General features: G+C 44.5%; 2 protein-coding genes across 3 annotated transcripts in view; one reads left to right on the forward strand and one right to left on the reverse strand.

Moving 5' to 3' along the window:
* LOC144606524 (transient receptor potential cation channel subfamily V member 3-like) overlaps window positions 1-6,540 on the forward strand; it is a 40,168-nt gene extending 33,628 nt beyond the window's left edge. The window contains exons 12-15 of the mRNA XM_078422760.1: window positions 311-582; window positions 2,221-2,318; window positions 5,363-5,439; window positions 6,278-6,540. Of these exons, the coding sequence (XP_078278886.1) occupies window positions 311-582; window positions 2,221-2,318; window positions 5,363-5,439; window positions 6,278-6,540 (710 nt within the window). The remainder of the gene's footprint in view (window positions 1-310; window positions 583-2,220; window positions 2,319-5,362; window positions 5,440-6,277) is intronic.
* Window positions 6,541-14,017: 7,477 nt separating this feature from the next.
* The window catches only part of fam222ba (family with sequence similarity 222 member Ba), a 38,654-nt gene continuing 32,688 nt past the window's right edge, over window positions 14,018-19,983 (reverse strand). For both annotated transcript variants that reach the window (XM_078422385.1, XM_078422387.1), the window contains exon 2: window positions 14,018-17,645. In XM_078422385.1, the coding sequence (XP_078278511.1) occupies window positions 16,306-17,628 (1,323 nt within the window). In that variant the 5' untranslated portion in view covers window positions 17,629-17,645 and the 3' untranslated portion in view covers window positions 14,018-16,305. The remainder of the gene's footprint in view (window positions 17,646-19,983) is intronic.

Raw genomic sequence — 19,983 nt, forward strand, 5'->3', positions numbered from 1 at the left:
TAGACACAAAAAGGATGGGAGGTGATATGCTTTATTCGTGCCCCTGCAAAACCCCTCCTTCCCCACATGGACATACGCAGGGACTGCCTCGTGCCTCAGACAGCCTCGTGCCTCAGACAGCCTCCCGGTGGCTGTTCATCTGAGCATGAGAATGATAAAAGCAGCAGCTTGGAGATAAAAGCAAGAGAATGGATAAGAATGGGTCAGGCAAGCCCAAACAGTCACAAGGGTGGGACTATCGCACTTGTTCATTAACCCAGAGCAGCTTGGTTTGAATTTTGCTTCTATTCTTGGATTCTTCTACCAACAGCTCTCGCCTCCCTGATCCAGAGATGCCATGATGAGGAGAAGTGTAGCCCTTTTGACTCTTTCAACATGGCCGTGCTGGAACTCTTCAAGCTGACCATCGGACTGGGGGATCTGGAGATACAGAGTCATGCCCTTTACCCTCAGCTCTTCCTCTTCCTGCTGGTGCTGTACGTGGTCCTGACTTTCATCCTGCTGCTCAACATGTTGATCGCGCTGATGGGGGACACAGTGGGCAACATCTCCAAAGACAGCAAGAACATCTGGAAACTTCAGGTATCTCAGAAAATACCTTACCTCAACATCTGCGCACCCCAAAACCTTTGCTCCTGAAGCTTCCTTCTTGCTCCTGCACCCCCCCCCCCCCTCCATCCCACCACCTTTCTTCACCACATGAACACACATAGGGACTGCCTCTTACCTCAGGCACTAGCCATCCTCCCAGTGGCCAACTCAAGTGGATGTTCATCTGACCCTGGGTGACAACCCAGGGAGACCATATGGAAGCAGATAGGGATGATTAATTGAGTTGAATGAAACATACAATATGGAAACAGATCCTTCAGCCCGCTGAGTTCATGCCAACCAGCTGTTCGCACAAGTTCTATGTTATCTCACTTTTGCATCTGTTCTCTACATGCTGGGGACAGTTTACAGATGTGAATTAGCCTACAAACCTGCATGTCTAGAATGTGGGAGGGAATCTAAGCAGCTGGAGGAAATCCACATGGTCACCGGGAAAACACGCAAACACCACACAGACCACGCTCCAGGACAGCATTGCACCCGGGTCCGTGGCTGTGAGGCAGCAGCTCCAACAGCTGCCCCAGTGTGGTACCCATTAAGTTCACCTGATGCCTCTAGATGCACACTTCCAGTGGACCGGCAGTGAGCAGAAATAGGGACTGTACTTTCCATAATCCACTTCAATGCCATCGGCTGCTTCTAATAATCAGGCTGAGATTTAGATTTGAGTTGGAAAGAGTGTAGCGAAGATTTCAGAGGATGATATCAGGACTCCAGGGACTGTGCAATGGGGACAGGTTGGTCAGGCTAGGACTTTATTCCTTGGCACACTGGAATGTGTGATTTTTTAGAACTGTAGAAAATCATGATGGGAATAGACAGAGTGAATGCACAGCATTTTTTCCAATGTAGGGGAAGAGAACCTGCAGGCATAGGTTTAAGCTGAGAGTGGAAAAATCGAATAGGAACTCGAGTGGCATTTTTTCCTCACAAAAGGTGGTGGCGATATGCAACGAGGTGCTAGAGAAAATGCTTAGGGCAAGTTCAATAATATTTATAAGAAATTTCAATAGATACATGGAGAGGAAAGATTGAGGGATATGGGCCAAGCGCAAGCAAATGGGACTAGCTAAGACCCATTGGTCGGTTGGTTGGAATGGACAAGTTGGGCCGAAGGCCTGTTTCCTCGCTGCATGACTCTATGATTGGTGAGCCTGTACTCTGATGAAGTTATGACTTGGGGAATTGCACCTTCAGATTTGCAAGGCTGTGCATCTGAACAAGCAGTACCTGGATGTATAGGACTCGTAGGGAGCTGCGAATATGACCAATATACAGCATGGCCTCAAAGGACTTGCTGGACTTTATGGGAATCCTGCTTTAAACATAGATTTCTTAACTGCTGTGCCAGCAGCCAATGTCTTGGAGAATGGGTTGTTTCCTTCAAAAATATACCCCAAAAAATCCAAAACAGAATTGATGGCTGTACTTCCCAAAAGGCAATCCATAACCTCCGCTTCCACTGGGTGGCAATTCATCCTTGAACACAGGAAAATAAACAGGTTCAAAACAAAGGAACAGAGCGTTGCTGTTCTGGTTTGTGAACTCACAAGAAGTTGGTGTGTGACTATTTTGCTTTGTTTCTTTTTCCTTAATTCTTCTGACAAGAGAGCGAGAACCATTCTGAATTTGGAGAAGTACTTGCCGAAGTTTCTGAGGAAAAAGTTTCAACAGGGAATAGTGTTGAAGGGCAAAAGATACATCAGGTAATGCACCCTGTATTTTTATAGCATATTTTCTCATGTAACAAAACATCACTAATTTGATTTTTCTTTTGAGGAAGTAACTAAGATGACAGGGCAGTAGGCGTTGTCTATACTGACATTCGTGAGGGATTTGACAAGGTCTATATTGTAGCCTGATCAGGAAGGTCAAGGCAGATGGGAATCTAAGATAAACTAGCTAATTGGACTTGGTAACAGGAGACAAAGGGAGGTAGCCTAAGGATGCTTTAATTGGAAATCTGATTAGTGGTGTCCCTGCGGTGTTGTTAGTGACATAGATTAATGGGCAAGGGCTGATTAGGGCCAGTCAGCATGGTTTTGTACATGGGAGGTCGTGTCTGACATCTGATTGATTTTTTTGAAGACGTGAGCAAAAAGGTTGATGAGGGCAGAGCTGTAGATGTTGTGTACATGGACTTTAGTAAGGCATTCGACAAGGTGCCGCATGGTAGGCTGCTCTGGTAGGTGAGATCTCATGGGACCCAAGGAGAGATAGCTGAATGGATAGCAAATTGGCTCCATAGAAGGAAGCAGAGGGTAATGGTGGAAGGTCGCTTCTCAGAATGGAGGCTTGTGACCAGTGGTGTGCCACAGGGTTTGGTGCTGGGCCGTTACTATTTTTGCACCTACATCAATGATTCGGATGAGAACATACAGGGTAAGATTAGCAAGTTTACTGATGATACAAAAGTTAGTGGTTTTGAAGATAGTGAAGATGGTTATGAACGATTGCAGCAGGATCTGGATCGATTGGCCAGGTGGGCGGAGGAATGGTTGATGGAATTTAATACTGAGAAGTGTGAGGTGTTGCATTTTGGGACGTCGACCAAGGGCAGGACCTACACAGTAAATGGTAGGCCTCTGGGTAGTGTTGTAGAGCAGAGGGATCTAGGAGTACAGGTGCATAGTTCCTTGAAGATTGAGGTGCAGGTAGATAAGGTGGTCAAAAAGGTTTTTGGCACTTTGGCCTTCATCAGTCAGAGTATTGAGTATAGAAGTTGGGAGGTCATATTGCAGTTGAATGAGCCGTTGGTGAGACCCCATTTAGAATATTTTGTTCAGTTCTGGGCACCATGTTATAGGAAAGATATTTTCAAGCTTGAAAGGGTTCAGGAAAAAAATTGAGGATGCTGCCAGTACTGGAGGGTGTGAGCTATGGTTGAGTAGGCTAGGTCTCTATTCCATGGAGCATAGGAGCATGAGGGGAGATCTTATAAAGGTATACAAAATCATGAGAGTAATAGATCCGGTAGATGCACAGGGTCTTTTACCCAGAGTACGGGAATCGAGGACCAGAGGACATAGGTTCAAGGTGAAAGGGAAAAGATTTAATAGGAATCCAAGGGGTAACTTTTTCCACACAGAGGGTGGTGGGTGTAATGGAACGAGCTGCCAGAGGAGGTAGTTGAGGCTGGGACTGTCCCATTGTTTAAGAAACAGTTGGACAGGTACATGGATAGGACAGGTTTGGAGGGTTATGGACCAAGCGCAGGCAAGTGGGACTTGGGTAGCTGGGACATTGAAGAGCCTGTTTCCACACTGTATCAATTTATGACTATGACTCCATTAAGGACTGGGATGTGAATGTAGGAGATATGATCAGTAAGTTTACGGATGACATAAGTTCGTGGTGTTGTGGATAGTGGAAGGCAGTCGAAGGCTAAAAGCAGGATATGGAAAATTGAGCAGAGCATTGGCAGATGGCAGTTAATCCTGACAAGTGTGAGGTGATGTGTTTTCAGAAGTCAAGTAGGGGGTAAGACATGTATATCTAGCAAATAGTATGCAGGAGGGAATGGTGATGAACAGGAACCCCCAGGTTCATAGTTCCTGAAATGTCAACACAGTGGTAAAGGAGGCGTATCGACTGCTTTCCTTCATCGGTCAGGGCACAGAATATAAAAGCGATGACATTACATAATAACTTTACAAAACACTGGTTAGGCTGCACTTGGAGTGGTGTGCACAGTTCTGGTCATTCCACTCTATGAAGGATGTGCATGTACTGGAGAGGACAGAAAAAAATCATTCTGTTGTTTTATGAATTGGAGGACTTTAGTAACGGGGAAGAATTAGACAGGCTGGGCTGATTTTCCCCTGAAGTGAAGGAGGCAGAGGGGTGACCTGATAGAGGTGTAGAAAAATTATGAGGCATAGATGGTCAGAAATTTATTCCCAGAGATATCAAAAAGAGGAGGCCATAAGTTGAAGATGAGAGGAAGTTTTAAAGAGGAATTGAAGAGAAAACTTTCTTTTACACAGTGGTTGATATCTGAAATGTGCTGCTAAAGAAGGTGAGAGAATCAGATACAATCATGATGTTTAAAGGGCAGTAAGAACAGACACAACAGGCAAGGTACAGACCTAATGCGGGCAAATGGGACAGGTGTAGATGGGCTGGGCCAAAGGGCCAGTTTCTATTTCTGTGCTATACTACTTTAACCTCGCTCTCTGCAGGTGCAGTTAATTCATTTTACAGACTTTATGTTCCAACCCTCTGAAGCTTTTCCACTGTCAACAAAACATAAAAATGGTCCAATTGTAGGAGTGCCCAACGATTCTCTCCATTTGCCTTGACTGACCCATACTGTTGGGGCAATTTACAGCAGCCAATTAACCCACCGACGTGTATGGCTGTGGGCTGTAGAAGGAAAGCGGAGCACCCAGAGGAATCCCATGTGGTCACAGGAAGAACGTGCAAATTCCACACAGATAACAGAAGGCTGGGATCGCGAGCACATTCCTGGAACTGTAAGGCGGTAGCCCCAAACTGCACCACGGTGAATCCCTTAAACCTGAGGGGAAAAGGGATTTATTTTCACAGAGGGGGGAGAGTCTTTGGAATTGACTACCTTAGTGGGCGGTGGAGATAAACGTTTTGAACGATCAAGGAAGTGAGGGTCATGTGGGACAGACCAGTGTCCCACATTGAACTTTGGCTAATCTGCCAACTTCCATTCTCTCCCCTCCCTGGATTTCAAATCGATCTCAAGATTTTGTTTCAAACTCATCATTTCTCATTCCAGGATCAATGAAGTGAACTGGACAAGGTGGAGCACAAGTGTAGCTCGCATCCACGAAGACCCAGTAGAAGAGGAAAAAGGTCAGTAGAGAGAAAAGCAACCCCACCCAAAAGTAGAATTAAGATAAATGGCAAAAATTAAATGGAAAAACCCAGGACTCAAATGCACTGGGTGATAGGACAGTAGATGGGGATTCAATATTAACTTTAAAATAATTAATTAACTATCTGAACGTAGAACCTGTGACTGTGAGGTATGGGTGAAATGAGCAAGGGTGGAACAAGACTCCTTCTTAATCTTTACAACACAAATACTGACTGGATTTGAGGGTATTAGCCTAAGCGGTTGGACAGATTTAGATTGTTTACTCTGGAACATTGGAGATTGAGGAGACACCCGAAAGAAGTATATAAAGTTATGAGAAGCATAGATAGGGTAGACAGTCAGAACCTTTTTCCCAGGGTAGAAATGCCAAAGACCAGAGCATAGCTTTAAAGGCAGATGGAGAAGGTGAAAGAAGAGGTGCGGGGCAAGCTGTTTTCTTTGGACGGAGGATAGGAGGGTGCCTGGAATGCACCGGCAAGAGTGGTGGTGGAGGGAGATGTTAATGCATTTAAGAGGCTTTCAACATCGGCACATGGATATGGTTCATGGTCAGGCAGATGAGATAAGTATCATGTTCGGCACAAACATTATGGTAGGGTCTTGTGCTGTATTGTTCTTTGTTCTGTGTTTTCCATGGCTGAGTAATATCCTTTGGTATTGCATGGTTCTTATCCCTTACTATTCTGTTTATTGTACCACACCCATTCCAGGATTTCCACACAATGCTATTTTGGAATATTAAACAATCATTCATGCACTGTATTAACGTCAACATATCAATGACATAAACACATTACATTCTTTGTGTTGCAGACAAAACCCCTGATTCCAGCTCAGATGATGCAGATAGAGCTTTATTACCGCTGAGTGAAAGGGTGCATAGAAAAGGATTCTGGGCCAAGAGTAGATGGAATCTTGGCACCAATCAGAAAATCAGAGGGAGAGCGAACAGGAAAAGGCAGGCATCTCCGCTGCAGATAGATGTGGTTTCAGAACATCAGACACCACCCACTTTGGAGCTTGTGGAAAGCAAGGAAGAAGACAAAGCCACACCGACTGGAGACACAATGATTTAGTTTGTGTTGGAAGAGTCCAATAGGCTACATGACTGAACCTTTTCAAATTTTGGCAAGCGTCATTTCAGGGATGTAAATGCTGATGCAGGTCCACATTCTCAGAGTGCAGACGGAACACTGGATGCCACCAAGATTCAATCCATCTGTTCAGGATGTCAAAAGGACAATTTCTGGTAGTTCTGCAGATGCCCTGGCCGACTCCACCTACCACCAAAACCGACGTGAGGTCTGAATGCTTGCTACATATGCCCTGCAGGTCGTGGCAGTGGGACAATTGAAAACTCATTCAGTTCTAACTTCAAAAAGGTGACTGGAAATATCTTTCAGGCTCTAGAAGAAGAATAGCAGTGAGTGGGAGTAATTGCTGAACTCTTTTTTTTTTAAAGCTGCCACAGGGGCAAGGGGCTAAAGGGGCTTGTCCCTCTAGGTAATGTTACCTTGCATTATCAAGGTGAACACACAGTAAGCTGCACCCTAATGGATAACAGAACCAAATTGCTAATATTTTTTAGTAAACTTTAGTTTAGTTTTAGACATATAGTGCGGAAATAGGCTCTTCTGCCCCCCCGAGACCACACCAACATGCGATCCCCACACATTAACACTACCATACATGCACTAGGGACAATTTACACTTATACCAAACAAATTAACCTATAAACCTGTGCATCTTTGGAGTGTGGGAGGAAACCAAAGATCTCGGAGAAAACCCAGTCAAGGGGTTTAATAAACTCTCTACAGACAGCACCTATAGTCGGGATCGAACCAGGGTCTCTGGTGCTGCAAGCGCTGTAAGCCCTTAAATTAAACAATGAAAGTTTATTTTTAGAGTGTAAGACCTTTCAAACACTGTAAAATCAATGCTATCATTCTAACTTAGTCATCCACCACGGTTCTCTGGTTGGTTTGAGAATATTGTGTTCTTTAAAAAAACTATCCCCAAAATATAACAAACTTAAAAGTTTACCATAACTGCACTGATAATTTGTTCCAGTCTAAGTCGACTAAAATACATCATAATCATCTCCTATCCTACCGATAATCTCCCATGATTTGTTCCTTGACATTACACCCTACTGTGGCGTTTCCTTTTTGGAGCTCAGAACACTATTCCACAAGTGATCTCTTGCCCTTTTTTCCCCTCCAATTTTCCACCTGAACCTGGTTTACTTCAATTAAACTTCAGTGTTTAGAAGGAGCTTTGGAAAAAATAAGTATTTGTTGATTCGATTGTACAACAATAACAATCACTGCTACGAGGTTGCAGGGTGACTTGGACAGGTTGTGTGAGTGGGCGGATGCGTGGCAGATGCAGTTTAATATGGATAAGTGTGAGGTTATCCACTTTGGTGGAAAGAATAGGAAGGCAGATTATCATCTGAATGGTGTCAAGTTAGGAAAAGGGGATGTACAACGAGATCTGGGTGTCCTAGTGCATCAGTCACTGAAAGGAAGCATGCAGGTACAGCAGGCAGTGAAGAAAGCCAATGGAATGTTGGCCTTCATAACAAGAGGAGTTGAGTATAGGAGCAAAGAGGTCCTTCTGCAGTTGTACAGGGCCCTAGTGAGACCGCACCTGGAGTACTGTGTGCAGTTTTGGTCTCCAAATTTGAGGAAGAATATTCTTGCTATTGAGGGCCGTGCAGCATAGGTTTACTAGCTTAATTCCCAGAATGGCAGGACTGTCATATATTGAAAGACTGGAGCGACAAGGCTTGTATACACTGGAATTTAGAAGGATGACAGGGGATCTTATTGAAACGTATAAGATTATTAAGGGGTTGGACACGTTAGAGGCAGGAAACATGTTCCCAATGTTGGGGGAGTCCAGAACCAGGGGCCACAGTTTAAGAATAAGGGGTAGGCCATTTAAAACGGAGATAAGGAAAAACTTTTCCAGTCAGCTCGGTGGCCACGGCCATCTTGTTTGACCCTCTGCCGCTGTGCTGCACCACAGGAGCGTTGTAAATCTGTGGAATTCTCTGCCTCAGAAGGCAGTGGAGGCCAATTCTCTGAATGCATTCAAGAGAGAGCTAGATAGAGCTCTTAAGGATAGCAGAGTCAGGGGGTATGGGTAGAAGGCAGGAACGGGGTACTGATTGAGAATGATCAGCCATGATCACATTGAATGGTGGTGCTGGCTCGAAGGGCCGAATGGCCTACTCCTGCACCTATTGTTTATTGTCTATAAAATGTAGACTCTCCAATCTGCATCCCCTCTGATGGGCTCCAGCTTCATGCCCCAGCAGTCAGTCCATTCACTGTTCATCCTTGCATCTGTTCCAACTCAGGAACTTTAATGAATACTATACGGGCGTGGACCCGTTGAGTCCAAATCTCACCTGCGGGCGCTCCTGCGGGTGTGGCAACCCCCGTTGGATGCAAACGTCTCCTGTGGGCCCGGCAACTCTTCCCGAACTGATCCAAAACTCTCCTGTGGGCCTGGCAACCCTCCGTGCAAACCTTTCCCGCGGGCGCTGCAACCCCCCTTGGGTGCAAACTTCTCCTGAGGGTCCGGCAACCCTCCCCCAACTGACAATCCGTGGACCCGTTGGCGGCCGGGGAGAATCCCCCAGGGCCGTGGGTGGGCGAGGGGGGACAGGAAAGGGGAGAGGGAGCAACTCACTTCTTGCTGGGTGGAAACCTCTCCTGCAGCGGCAGCTCGGCGGGCACGGCCATCTTGTTTGACCCTCTGCCGCCGCGCTGCACCACAGGAAGATCAGGCGTGGGGCACGCCGGGACGGGCGCCGGTCCTCCCGGGGGGGGGGGGGGGGAGCGCATTTATTAAAGTTTCAGCTGGACGGCTCAGCAGCAGCTGTATGGCTCAGCAGCCCCCCCCCCCATTGGCCGCCACTCCCGTCACGCAGGCGGGTTCCGCCCCCCCCAAGCGGCAACCCTCCCCCAAATGCGCACGCATTGATCTGGCGGCCATCTTACGTAAGTATTGGATCGACGGGCCCCAACTGCGCATGCGCGGACCTGTTGGGATTCCCATTGTGACGTCAAACACAGAGGTAGCCAATTAGGACGGGCCGGACCCCACGTGAGTGGTAGGTGGTAGAGGCAATCAAATTTATTCAAGTTTAAAAAGTGTTTTTTTAAGTTTAAAATGTGAAAAAAAATTAAAATACAACAACCATTTGAACCGCAGGCTAATGGTAAGGTGGGCCTAAAATTGGCATGCTATCGTGTCTCTTGTTTTGGCTATACTTCGGGAACAAATATATATTAACAAGATGAGATTTTTAGTAATAAATAGATTTCTGTATTAAAATTCACAGTTCAGATGTGCAATTTTTTTTTTTATTCTTCATCAAAACGTAGACCTACAACAGTATACACAGTTTTCATACTGCACTAGATACATCCTCGGATAGCAAAGACTGCTCAGCTTCAGACTCTCATCTCTAAATCATAGTAAAACACAAAATGCAAGTGTTCAGCTTTTCCCTGCATGGAAATAAAAGGTTTTAAACCCTCTTGAATCAATAAACGCGATCATAAATTATCATATTTCATACTTTAATACCAAACAAGTAGTCAAACTCCAAACTGACCAGGACATGACATGGCGGTGAGAAGGGGACATTTTCTAATTGCTTTATTCTGGCCTTTAAAAGCATCTTTGATCTCTCTTTGTTTAGGTTTACTCACTTCCTAACAATAAAGCAAGGCAAGCGTATTCAACATGCTGCTAACACTGAGTCCAGCCCCAGAACTAATGTTAAGAGTTTTGGAGACACAAAGAACTGCAGATGTTGGAATCTTGAGTGAAGTTTTGGAGTAACTCAGCAGATCAGGCTGCATCTGTGGAAGAGGTGGACAGAAGACATTTCTGGTCGGGACCCATCATCAGACCACAACATTGCCTATCCATTGCTTCCACAGATGCTGCCTGACCCGCTAAATTACTCCAGCATTTTTTTTGTTCTGAGCTTTGTCTTGTTTCACAAACACCCCAGCTCAATGGGTAATTTGACCTTCGCACAGATTGGCACATGGAGGAGATTTGCAAATTAATGTCGTTGGGGAAGGTCGAAGTGATGCAGACGGATGGCAGAAGAAAGAGAAAGCAAAATCAAGAAACAGACTCACCTAATGAGAGCTGCTTACTCCACATCCACTACACTCCCAGCTGGCATGTCTCTGGGATGTGGAGGTAACTGGAGCAGCTGGAGGACGTGCAAACTCCACACAGGCAGCAACCAAGGTCAGGATCGAACCTGGGTCTCTGACACTGTGAAGCAGCAGCTCTAAGAGCTGCACCACTGTGCCACCCAAAGTCTGTAGTTGACAATTTTAGACCATATAAAAATGCTTCCACCATTGACCTGTGCAAACTTTACAGTTCCTTCTCCAAACATTAGTTCTGATCCTTAATCTAGCTGTCCTTCAGACTACAGTATTTTAAATCAGTATTTTTAATCAACTGCACTTCTACTGGCAGAAGGCTCGTTTACCCGTAGCACATATAAAAAGCAGCTTATATTTATCTTCAGTTTTTTGTTTAAGGAACACAGCAGCAGTCTACTCCATGTGGGCAATTGCAGATAATACATGATACTAAACCCTTTGGAGATACCTTTCCACATTGACAACAGAGTAAAGAAATACTGGTGTTCATTTGGAATTAGCATAAAGTTGGTAAAATCAAACACAAACTTCAAAGCTTCTCAAACATCAGAACAGCCATGGGGCCCTCAGCATTGTTGCCACCAGGTACTGAAAGCCAGAGTCTGCAGACAAATGTGAACAGATAAAATATTGAAGCACTTCAAATGTCCACATGGCTGATCTTGCCAGCATCAGACCAATGAACAAACAGCATTAGTTTCAAATGTCCACCAAACTCACCCTGACAAACAGTGGAGAGTAGTTAACATTTCTTTTCATTATTCATAGAGTACATTTACTTCCATCTTTGGAAACGCATTGTCCACCGTCCCCAGACTTGCAAAGAAATACTTGCAAAGTCGTAGATTTCTTGCTTCCATTGTCAATGGCTTTAAAAATCCTGGTGGCAACACTGCAAGGAATTGTTGCAGAGATTCAAAATCATACAGAGAAAAATTAAACCTTGGGCCAAAGTTATAATGGAATATGGCATCTTGGATACACAAAGCATGAGTCAGTGATTCCCAGAGACAGATCCTCACAGTATCTCCCCACTGGATTCAGTTAACACCACGGGTTAAGGATTGGATCAGACTAATTTTAAATCCATTTCTGAATGTTTCTATTCAAAAATAATTCAAAATTTTTTATCTAACTGCAGTTACATTGCTTTAGTAGGTTATATGAACTGCTGTGACACTAAAAACATCTAAGCCTGGAATAAATTTGATTTCCACAGCACAGCCATACATTTAACCACAGTAGTCATTACTACAGCTATCTGTGCTACTCAATTCGGTATTACAATGAAAGTAAGTAAGGTGCCAGCTGTGAAATCCAACGCTTGCTTGGGATGCAATGAGGCACTCCCTTTAAGGCCTCCCCAGTGAGTATTACACAGTAATTTGTCAAGAGTTTTCTAGTCACAAAATCATTTAAATACAGACACAAGGTCTTCAGTGTTCAACCCTGCTAATAACTCAGTAACAGAATCTGCCAAAAAACTATACTCAACTTGCCAGCCTAATGCTACCAACATTAGCAAAACTGGTATGCACCAGTACCTCACCTATTACATAGCTCAACACACAGTCAAAAAAGGGAAGGCAGAACCAGTAATTGTGCTTGAGTAGTGAAATATAAGGAAAGCTTTAACATTACAATTTATTGAAATTTATGATTTCAAGACTTTCAAATCATTGGGAAGTCTTTAAAAAAAAGTTCCCCGGCTTAAAAGAGGAAATTGGTTAAGCAGTTTTTACATTAATTGGGCTGTGAAAAGGGATATACTGCCAAAATTACTATATAAACCCAACAATTGTAGTCACAATTATTGCAATCTATCCAATTGAAGTATTTTGAGTAAAAGATGAAATTGGGAGTCCTTAAATAAAACGCCCTGGCTGCTTTAATTATAAACACGAACACAAGAACATAAAGCATCTTAGCAATTCCGGTTAAGCATAGTAAGAAGAATGGTGGGCTTCAATGTGAATTATTTTTTTAATATGATTGGCTTCAGATTGGAATAAGGGTATTGTTGTTATTTTCTCTCACTGGGGTGGGGAAGAGGAGAAAGAGATTGGATTACTAATGGGGCACAAAGAAGGGCAAGGAGGAGGAACAGAGAGCTGAGAAGATCAACAGGATTATGTCGAACAGTTGCTGAGCAGCCGTCACCTACAAGATTCATCACAAGATGTTCCTTTAAATAGGCTCCACATTCAATAAATGTTTGTCCAGCAACTCTGATGCGATATCCTCACCATGCTTATAGTAGTGATTCCAATCACAAATAAATTTATCACACACCGTCAATGTCAGTAAAGCTTTGAAGTCTTGGAGATTGAGGACAGGGGGAAGAGGGATGTGTTTGAAGTGGTTACAGCCCTGCACTACACTGAAGGAAATACATTTAGACAAAATATTTTGTCTGAATTTCCTGTTGCTTAAGAGAACCATTTGAGCATTATTGTTAACCAACACCAGCTTTGTGCTGAAAACAATGCTGGCCTTCCATTTTCAAACCATGTTCATTATAAGAGAACCAGGGAAACCAAAGACTTAAGGCTTTTCAATGAGCTTCAAGGGAGACCAATGACTTCACTCATACACAACTGACACTCAGACCCTCACGAAACAGGCAACATTCATACAGAATTATTACACTTTTTAAAAAAAAGTTAGTAGTATAGCAATATTCAGTCAGTGTAAGGAGAAGTAAAATAAAACACATTTACTGCTCTTGCAGCCAAACTTGATGGTAATTAAATCCAACATTTAACAAAAGTCTTACCTTTTGTACTAAGGACAAGCAAACAAGATTAGAACTTGATCAGTAGGTGAAGGGGAGTATTGTGAAGGCATTGGATTTACAGGGGCTCCCCTGTGCACTGGTATTCAGCAAAACCATAGAAGATAATCTAGTCTGACCCATTTAATTTCAGGAAAGAATAGAGGATGGTAGAAAAATTGTATTTTCACTTTCTGCAGTTAATATCACATTTTATAGTTAGAAATTTAAAAGATGCTCGCCTCAAATTTCTCCCTTTGTTGAAATAAATGTAAGTTGGTATTTGAAGGCACTGGCCCTGGCCGATATCATTCTAATATACAGTGGTTGCTCTGCTCCTCCTGGTCTACACAGCAAGCGTCAATTAACTATCTCAGGCATCAGAGTTAAGTATAAAACAGTCAAAGCCCCAGTTCTCACCAGCAGGTGTCTCTGACGAGCAACTAGAAGAGGAGTATAAGAAAATAACTGCAGATGCTGGTACAAATCGATTTATTCACAAAATGCTGGAGTAACTCAGCAGGTCAGGCAGCATCTCGGGAGAGGAATGGGCCATTCCTTCTCTCCCGAGATGCTGCCTGACCTGCTGAGTTACTCCAGCATTTTGTGAATAAACTAGAAAAGGAGTACTGGCTGAGAACAGCTACTGCAAGACAGCAAAATGAACTGTGGCATCTGATACGACCGAGGTCAAAACTAGACCCATCAGTAAAATGGACGCGTGAAATAAAACCATACTCAGCAGGGCAGGCACCATCTGCAGCGACAGTGACAAGGTTAACTTTTCCAGTTGATGACCTTTTGTAAAATTTCTCTCCAAGATCCTGCCTGACCTGACCATTTCCAACATTTTAACAGATCAAACCTGGAATCTGTGCACCCAAAGCCCTTCGTCAATCTTGATAGATTCATAATTGAAGAGAGATTCATTTATCATCCACAGAAAAATATGATTGCACGTAACTGTAATAATGATTCGAACACGGTTTCAAAATTTAAATGGAAGGATTAACAAACAAAATCACCCTGACATGGAAATGACATTCCCAGGTCCCCCGAGAAGGTGCTGGTCTGCTGCCTTCATGTCGGTTTTGATGCATTAGTGTGGTTCACTGGGGCGCTTCTAAAAGCAAACCTGGGCTACACAGGAGTAGAACTGGAGGTGTACATAGGCCAGACTAGGTCATCACACTGTAATCTGTCCCCAATAGACACTACAACAATTGGACAGCTTCACTCTCAACACATATTCCTCCTAAGCAGACCAAGTGATGCCTCCCCACGGCCACCAGTTGCTTAAAGAATCGTGGCAACGGTGGAAAGGTGCAAGGAGGGGTTATACCAGCAGTTTGCATTGGGTCAATGGTCAAGGTTGGTGAATCTGTGGAATTCTTCAACACAGAAGGGTGTGGAGGCCAAGTCAATGGATATTTTTATGGCAGAGATAGATAGATTCTTGATTAGTACGGGTGTCAGGGACAGAAGGCAAGAAAATGGGGTTCGGAGGGAGAGAGATCAGCCATGATTGAATGGCGGAGTAGACTTAATGTGCAAAAATGGCCTAATTCTGCACCTATCACTTATGACCCTGCATCACTACAACCCTGCAGAACCACCCTATCTCACTGTGTTATATCAGTGCCAAGGTCTCAAATATGCTGGGCCACAGGGAAAGAGCAGAGAATAAAATAGGTAGGATTGCACAGGCACAGACAAGATGTGCTGAAAGCCTCCTCCCGTGCTGCAAAGCTTCTTTGACTCCACATAATGCCCTCTCACCAGGAACTCATGCACTCTCTCGCCTAATCTCTTTTTCTGTCCTCTGGCTCTTGCCACTAAAGCAATCATGATGCACAGTGACCCAGAGGGGGAAAAAGCAAAAGCGCTTTAAAATAAATTAGCATAATAGCCAGACTGCAATGTTATCTGTGGGGACAGCTCCTCCTGCTTTGGAACTATGCTTACATTTTGATCTACAGTGAGAAAATAAATGCAGCTCTATGGATTTAAATGAGCTTGCAATCTGTCACTGCTTGGCCCACAAATTTCACACTGAACAATTTTCCCTCATGGTGAGAGCTCTGCAATTGAATCATCCATCAGAGTTAAACAGAGCTCTGTAGTTCACAGATTAGAAAGGCTGCAGCAAGCCTGCAGTGAATGAGGCACGAGAGGAAAGGGAAGAGGTGGGACCACAAAACCGTGAAGTCAAACTCAGATTGCCCACAGCCAACTGGTAACACACCCAAAAATTCCGTCCGAAGGGTCCCTACCTGAAACATCGCCTACCATTCCCTCCGCAGATGCTGCATGACCCACTGAGTTACTCCAGCACTTGAGGTTTTGCCCAAAATTTCAGATAGGGTTTGCTGGAGCAACACAAGGTGACAAACAGACCCCCATCTCTCTGTGGTGAAAACTGTTAATGGGGGCACTCTGGCACCTTGGCACTAAACCCCTTAATGCTACTGAAGGCCTGATGCACACATGCCAGATATTTTCATGGCTGCTTGCCACCTGTTTTTCACAACTCACTTGAAATCAAAGATGTTGGCACGCAGCTGTGATTGCAAGAATGTGCACGCTTTGCATTTTGACCCCTTCCCCCTCAAAACCTGCTGCTGAAACTGGTTTCTGATCTGTGCAACAAGGTGATGGGCAGACATGCAGACCCTAATTTCTGTAAAATATCCTCCCTCAAAGTAAGATGTTTGCATTAATCTTTCCTCAACCCCCCCCCCAAAAAAACTAAATGAAAATCACTGACAAGTTTGGCAATCAAAAGGCAACAACACAAAAGAACATTATCCAAAATTAATTTTAAGACTACTTGAGAGCCTGATCCACTCAACACTATCTCATCTGTACACGGGATGGTGGATGTGACTACTCTGATTAACATTTGGTTCTGGGCCTCGGCTGATGGGCAACCTGTGGACTTTGCCCAGCATTCCCATAGTCTGGTCTCTAAAGCAGGAGTTCTGGTAGTCTGCGCCCAGGTACTCCACCGTCTGCAGGACGTTCGTCTGGCCGGAGGAACCAGCTCCGGTTCGGAAGTGAGTCCCTGCTACGCAGTCTACTGGCCCCGAAGCTCCTCCGTGAAACACCATTCCCAGGTCCTGGGAACCCGAGCTATCGCTGTTGGGAGTCGGAAGGATGTTGTTCCATATTGGCTGGAAATACTGCCCGTTGGAGTAGGACAGAGCACCCTGCATCCCGTTGACTGGGGGTGACGGCGACAACTTATCTCCGGGGACCTTCAGGTTGTAAGGCTGGCCGAGGCACAGCTCCGCAGGGTAGCTCAGTGTCTTGCTGGGGAATCCGGCTCCAGTGACCTCCCTCTGGAGCTTACCTGGGTGGCCTGCAGGGTCTCTGCTCATGTGCTGCAGCTGTGCCAGCTGATGCTGATGCCATGTGGTAGAATCTATGTCACTCTGGTAGGCCATTGGCATCCTGTTCACGTTGCCCATAGCGACGCTCCCTGGGGCAAGGGATGTCATGACAACGGTCGGGTCCCCGGGGTTGCCGATGCAGGGGGGCAGGTGGGACGGTGCAGCTTGGCCCGACACCCGGGAGCTGACGTGGATCAGCATGTTGCGGCTGATGGGACTGGGGTTAGCGATCTGTCCCTCACAGACTGAGGTAGTGGTGAGTCCGGCACTGGTCTGGCACATCTGGTAGATCTGGTGCACGATGCTGTTCAGGTCAGAGGGCCTGTTCTGCTGCAGGTTAGAAGCCATGGAGAGCGGAATGGTTGAGGTAGACACCGTGACATTGGGAGGGGCATCCCCGTCTGTGCGCATCTTGCGGTATCCATGTAAACCAGGTTGCAGCAGCGTGTTTTGCGGGTGGGTTAAAGTGCTAGGTGCGGCGTACGGTGCAGACGGGGGGTTCATGGCGACGTCTGGCAGCAACCTCGCCCGGGTTCCGTCAAAGTCCTTCACAATCCTCTTGGTGGGCAGTTTGACTATTGCGAGTAAACCACGGTTAGAACCGGCTTGCAACGGGTAAGGACTGAATCTCTGGCCCGAAGTGTCTAAACCATTCACTGTACGGCGAAGATGTTTCCTTTGTGGTACTTTGACGCTGTTTGGGAAGATTCTTATAGTCAGTGGGTTGTTGGCAACTTTCTTAGCATACGCATCCAATTCTGCTGGGGTTGGGTACTGTGCAGATCTCATCTTTTGTGTATTTTCCCCTAAGAATACAAAGAAGAGAGATGAATAACAAAGGACATCAGATAGTCAGTGCACAGAGTTTCTGATCAACTGTCTTGCTCTGAGCACAGTTCATTCCTGAGCCATTATTGGAGCTACATTCTAATGGCTTTTATACTCCCGAAGTCAACACGGATTATAAACTTTTCTTTTTAAAACTGGGACTGCATGTAAAATACAAACAGAAAATAGAACACAAGTTGCTGGAAACAGTTATCAGGTCAGACAGCATCTGTGGACAGGAAACATAGTTAGAATTTCAGGTCATTACGTTTATATCAGCTGGAGCTAAAACCAGCTTTTGGTGAAGGTAGAGGGGAGAATAAACGATCTGTGCAAAAATGAAGAACAGAGTCAGAGTTTAAATGACAAAAAGGGACAAGTAACAAAAGACGAGGAGGTAAAAATGAAGAAATTACTACAGAATCTGGGTGGAATGAAAATGCTGAACTTAAATATATCGAGTCCAGAAGCAAAATCATAAAACACTCTAAGCACTCAGGTCAGGAGGCAAATGTGGAAAGCAAAACAGAATTTACATTTTCAGTTGAAGAATTTTCAACTTGGAACATTAACTCTCCTTCAGTTTCCACTGATGTGGCCTGGCCTGCTGTACTTTCCGCATTTTTGTTTTTATTTCACATTTCCAGCATCTGCAGATTTTTTTCATGTTCATTGAGTGTAGATGTCTGCAAAGTAATAAGTCTTCTCAGAAGGAGGTGGTTCTATTGAGTTACATTCAGCTTTAACTTTAAAATATAGAAAAAGTTAAATATAGATCAAAGTTAAATGTTGATTTTGGAAATCCCAAATAAGGGCGGCACAGTGACGCAATTAGTGGAGCCACTGCCTCACAGCACCAGAGACCTAGATCCAATCCTGACCTCATGTGCTGTCTGTGTGGAGTTTGCATGTTCTCCCTGTGACTGATGGGTTTCCTCCGGGTGTTCTGGTTTCCTCCCACATGCACATCCTAAAGATGTGTAGGTTTGCAGGTTAATTGGCCTTTATAAATTGCCCCTAGTGCGTTTATAGGCGTTTATAATTGGCCTTTATAAATTGCTCCTAGTGGATGCGAAAGTGGGATAACATAGAACTACTGTGAATCGGCGATCAATGGTCAGTGTGAACTCGGTGGGCCGAAGAACATATTTCCATGCTGTATCTTTCAATCAATCAAAACAAGATTCAAACATGTGTAGTAGGCCAGGTTGCGTCAAGAACATGTCAATACAAGATCTCGGAGCATATAAGATTATTAAGGGGTTGGACACGTTAGTGGCAGGAAATATGTTCCCAATGTTGGGGGAGTCCAGAACAAGGGGCCACAGTTTAAGAATAAGGAGTAGGCCATTTAGAACTGAGATGAGGAAAAACTTTTTCAGTCAGAGAGTTGTGAATCTGTGGAATTCTCTGCCTCAGAAGGCAGTGGAGGCCAATTCTCTGAATGCATTCAAGAGAGAGCTAGATAGAGCTCTTAAGGAAAGCGGAGTCAGGGGGTATGGAGAGAAGGCAGGAACGGGGTACTGATTGAGAATGATCAGCCATGATCACATTGAATGGCGGTGCTGGTTCGAAGGGCCGAATGGCCTCCTCCTGCACTTATTGTCTATTACCTCCCCAGGTTATGAATGCCCAACCTGTGTACAAGTCCACAAGTACAAATGATCAATCATGAGACTGGTGGGGTGGACTTGCTGGCTGCCGCAGAGCTGTAGGCATCTTCTGTCGTGTTGGAACTTGGTCCATGGTTCTGATGTAAGGTGGGGAATTACAGGACACATTGTCTTCATGTAGCATGAATGAAATAAACCAGACTTATATTCCACACAGACATTACTGAGTGAATAATAGTTTTCCTGCAACAACAATATCACTGCATCTTGCAGATAACCTGGAATAGTTAAGTTAAACGTTTTGGTTAGCCTATGTTTTAATTTAAATATATTCCAACTTAAGAACCGTACAGATTAGATGTCTAGAATCTGGGAAGGACCTGTAATCTTTCAACAGAATTGGGAAAAGTTAGCAGCATAACAAATTTTAAGAAATTGAACAAGAGAGCAGAAGGAGAAAACAAAGGTGAAGGTCTGCAATAAAGGTGAAGGGCAGGAGGTATTAAAACTAAAGGGATAATGGTATAAGCAAAAGGAGACAGTTGTGGGTCACGCAAAGACACCAAGGACGAGCCTGTAAATTAGCATTCAATTATGAAAATAAATTGTAATTTAACTTCTCGAGTCAGCAACGTTGCAATATATCATTCATAATGCCGACACTGAACTGCATTGGAAGATTCAAGGGGGCCAAGAAGAGATA

Source organism: Rhinoraja longicauda, chromosome 26 (assembly GCF_053455715.1).
Source record: "Rhinoraja longicauda isolate Sanriku21f chromosome 26, sRhiLon1.1, whole genome shotgun sequence".
Classification (NCBI taxonomy): Eukaryota; Metazoa; Chordata; class Chondrichthyes; order Rajiformes; family Arhynchobatidae; genus Rhinoraja; species Rhinoraja longicauda.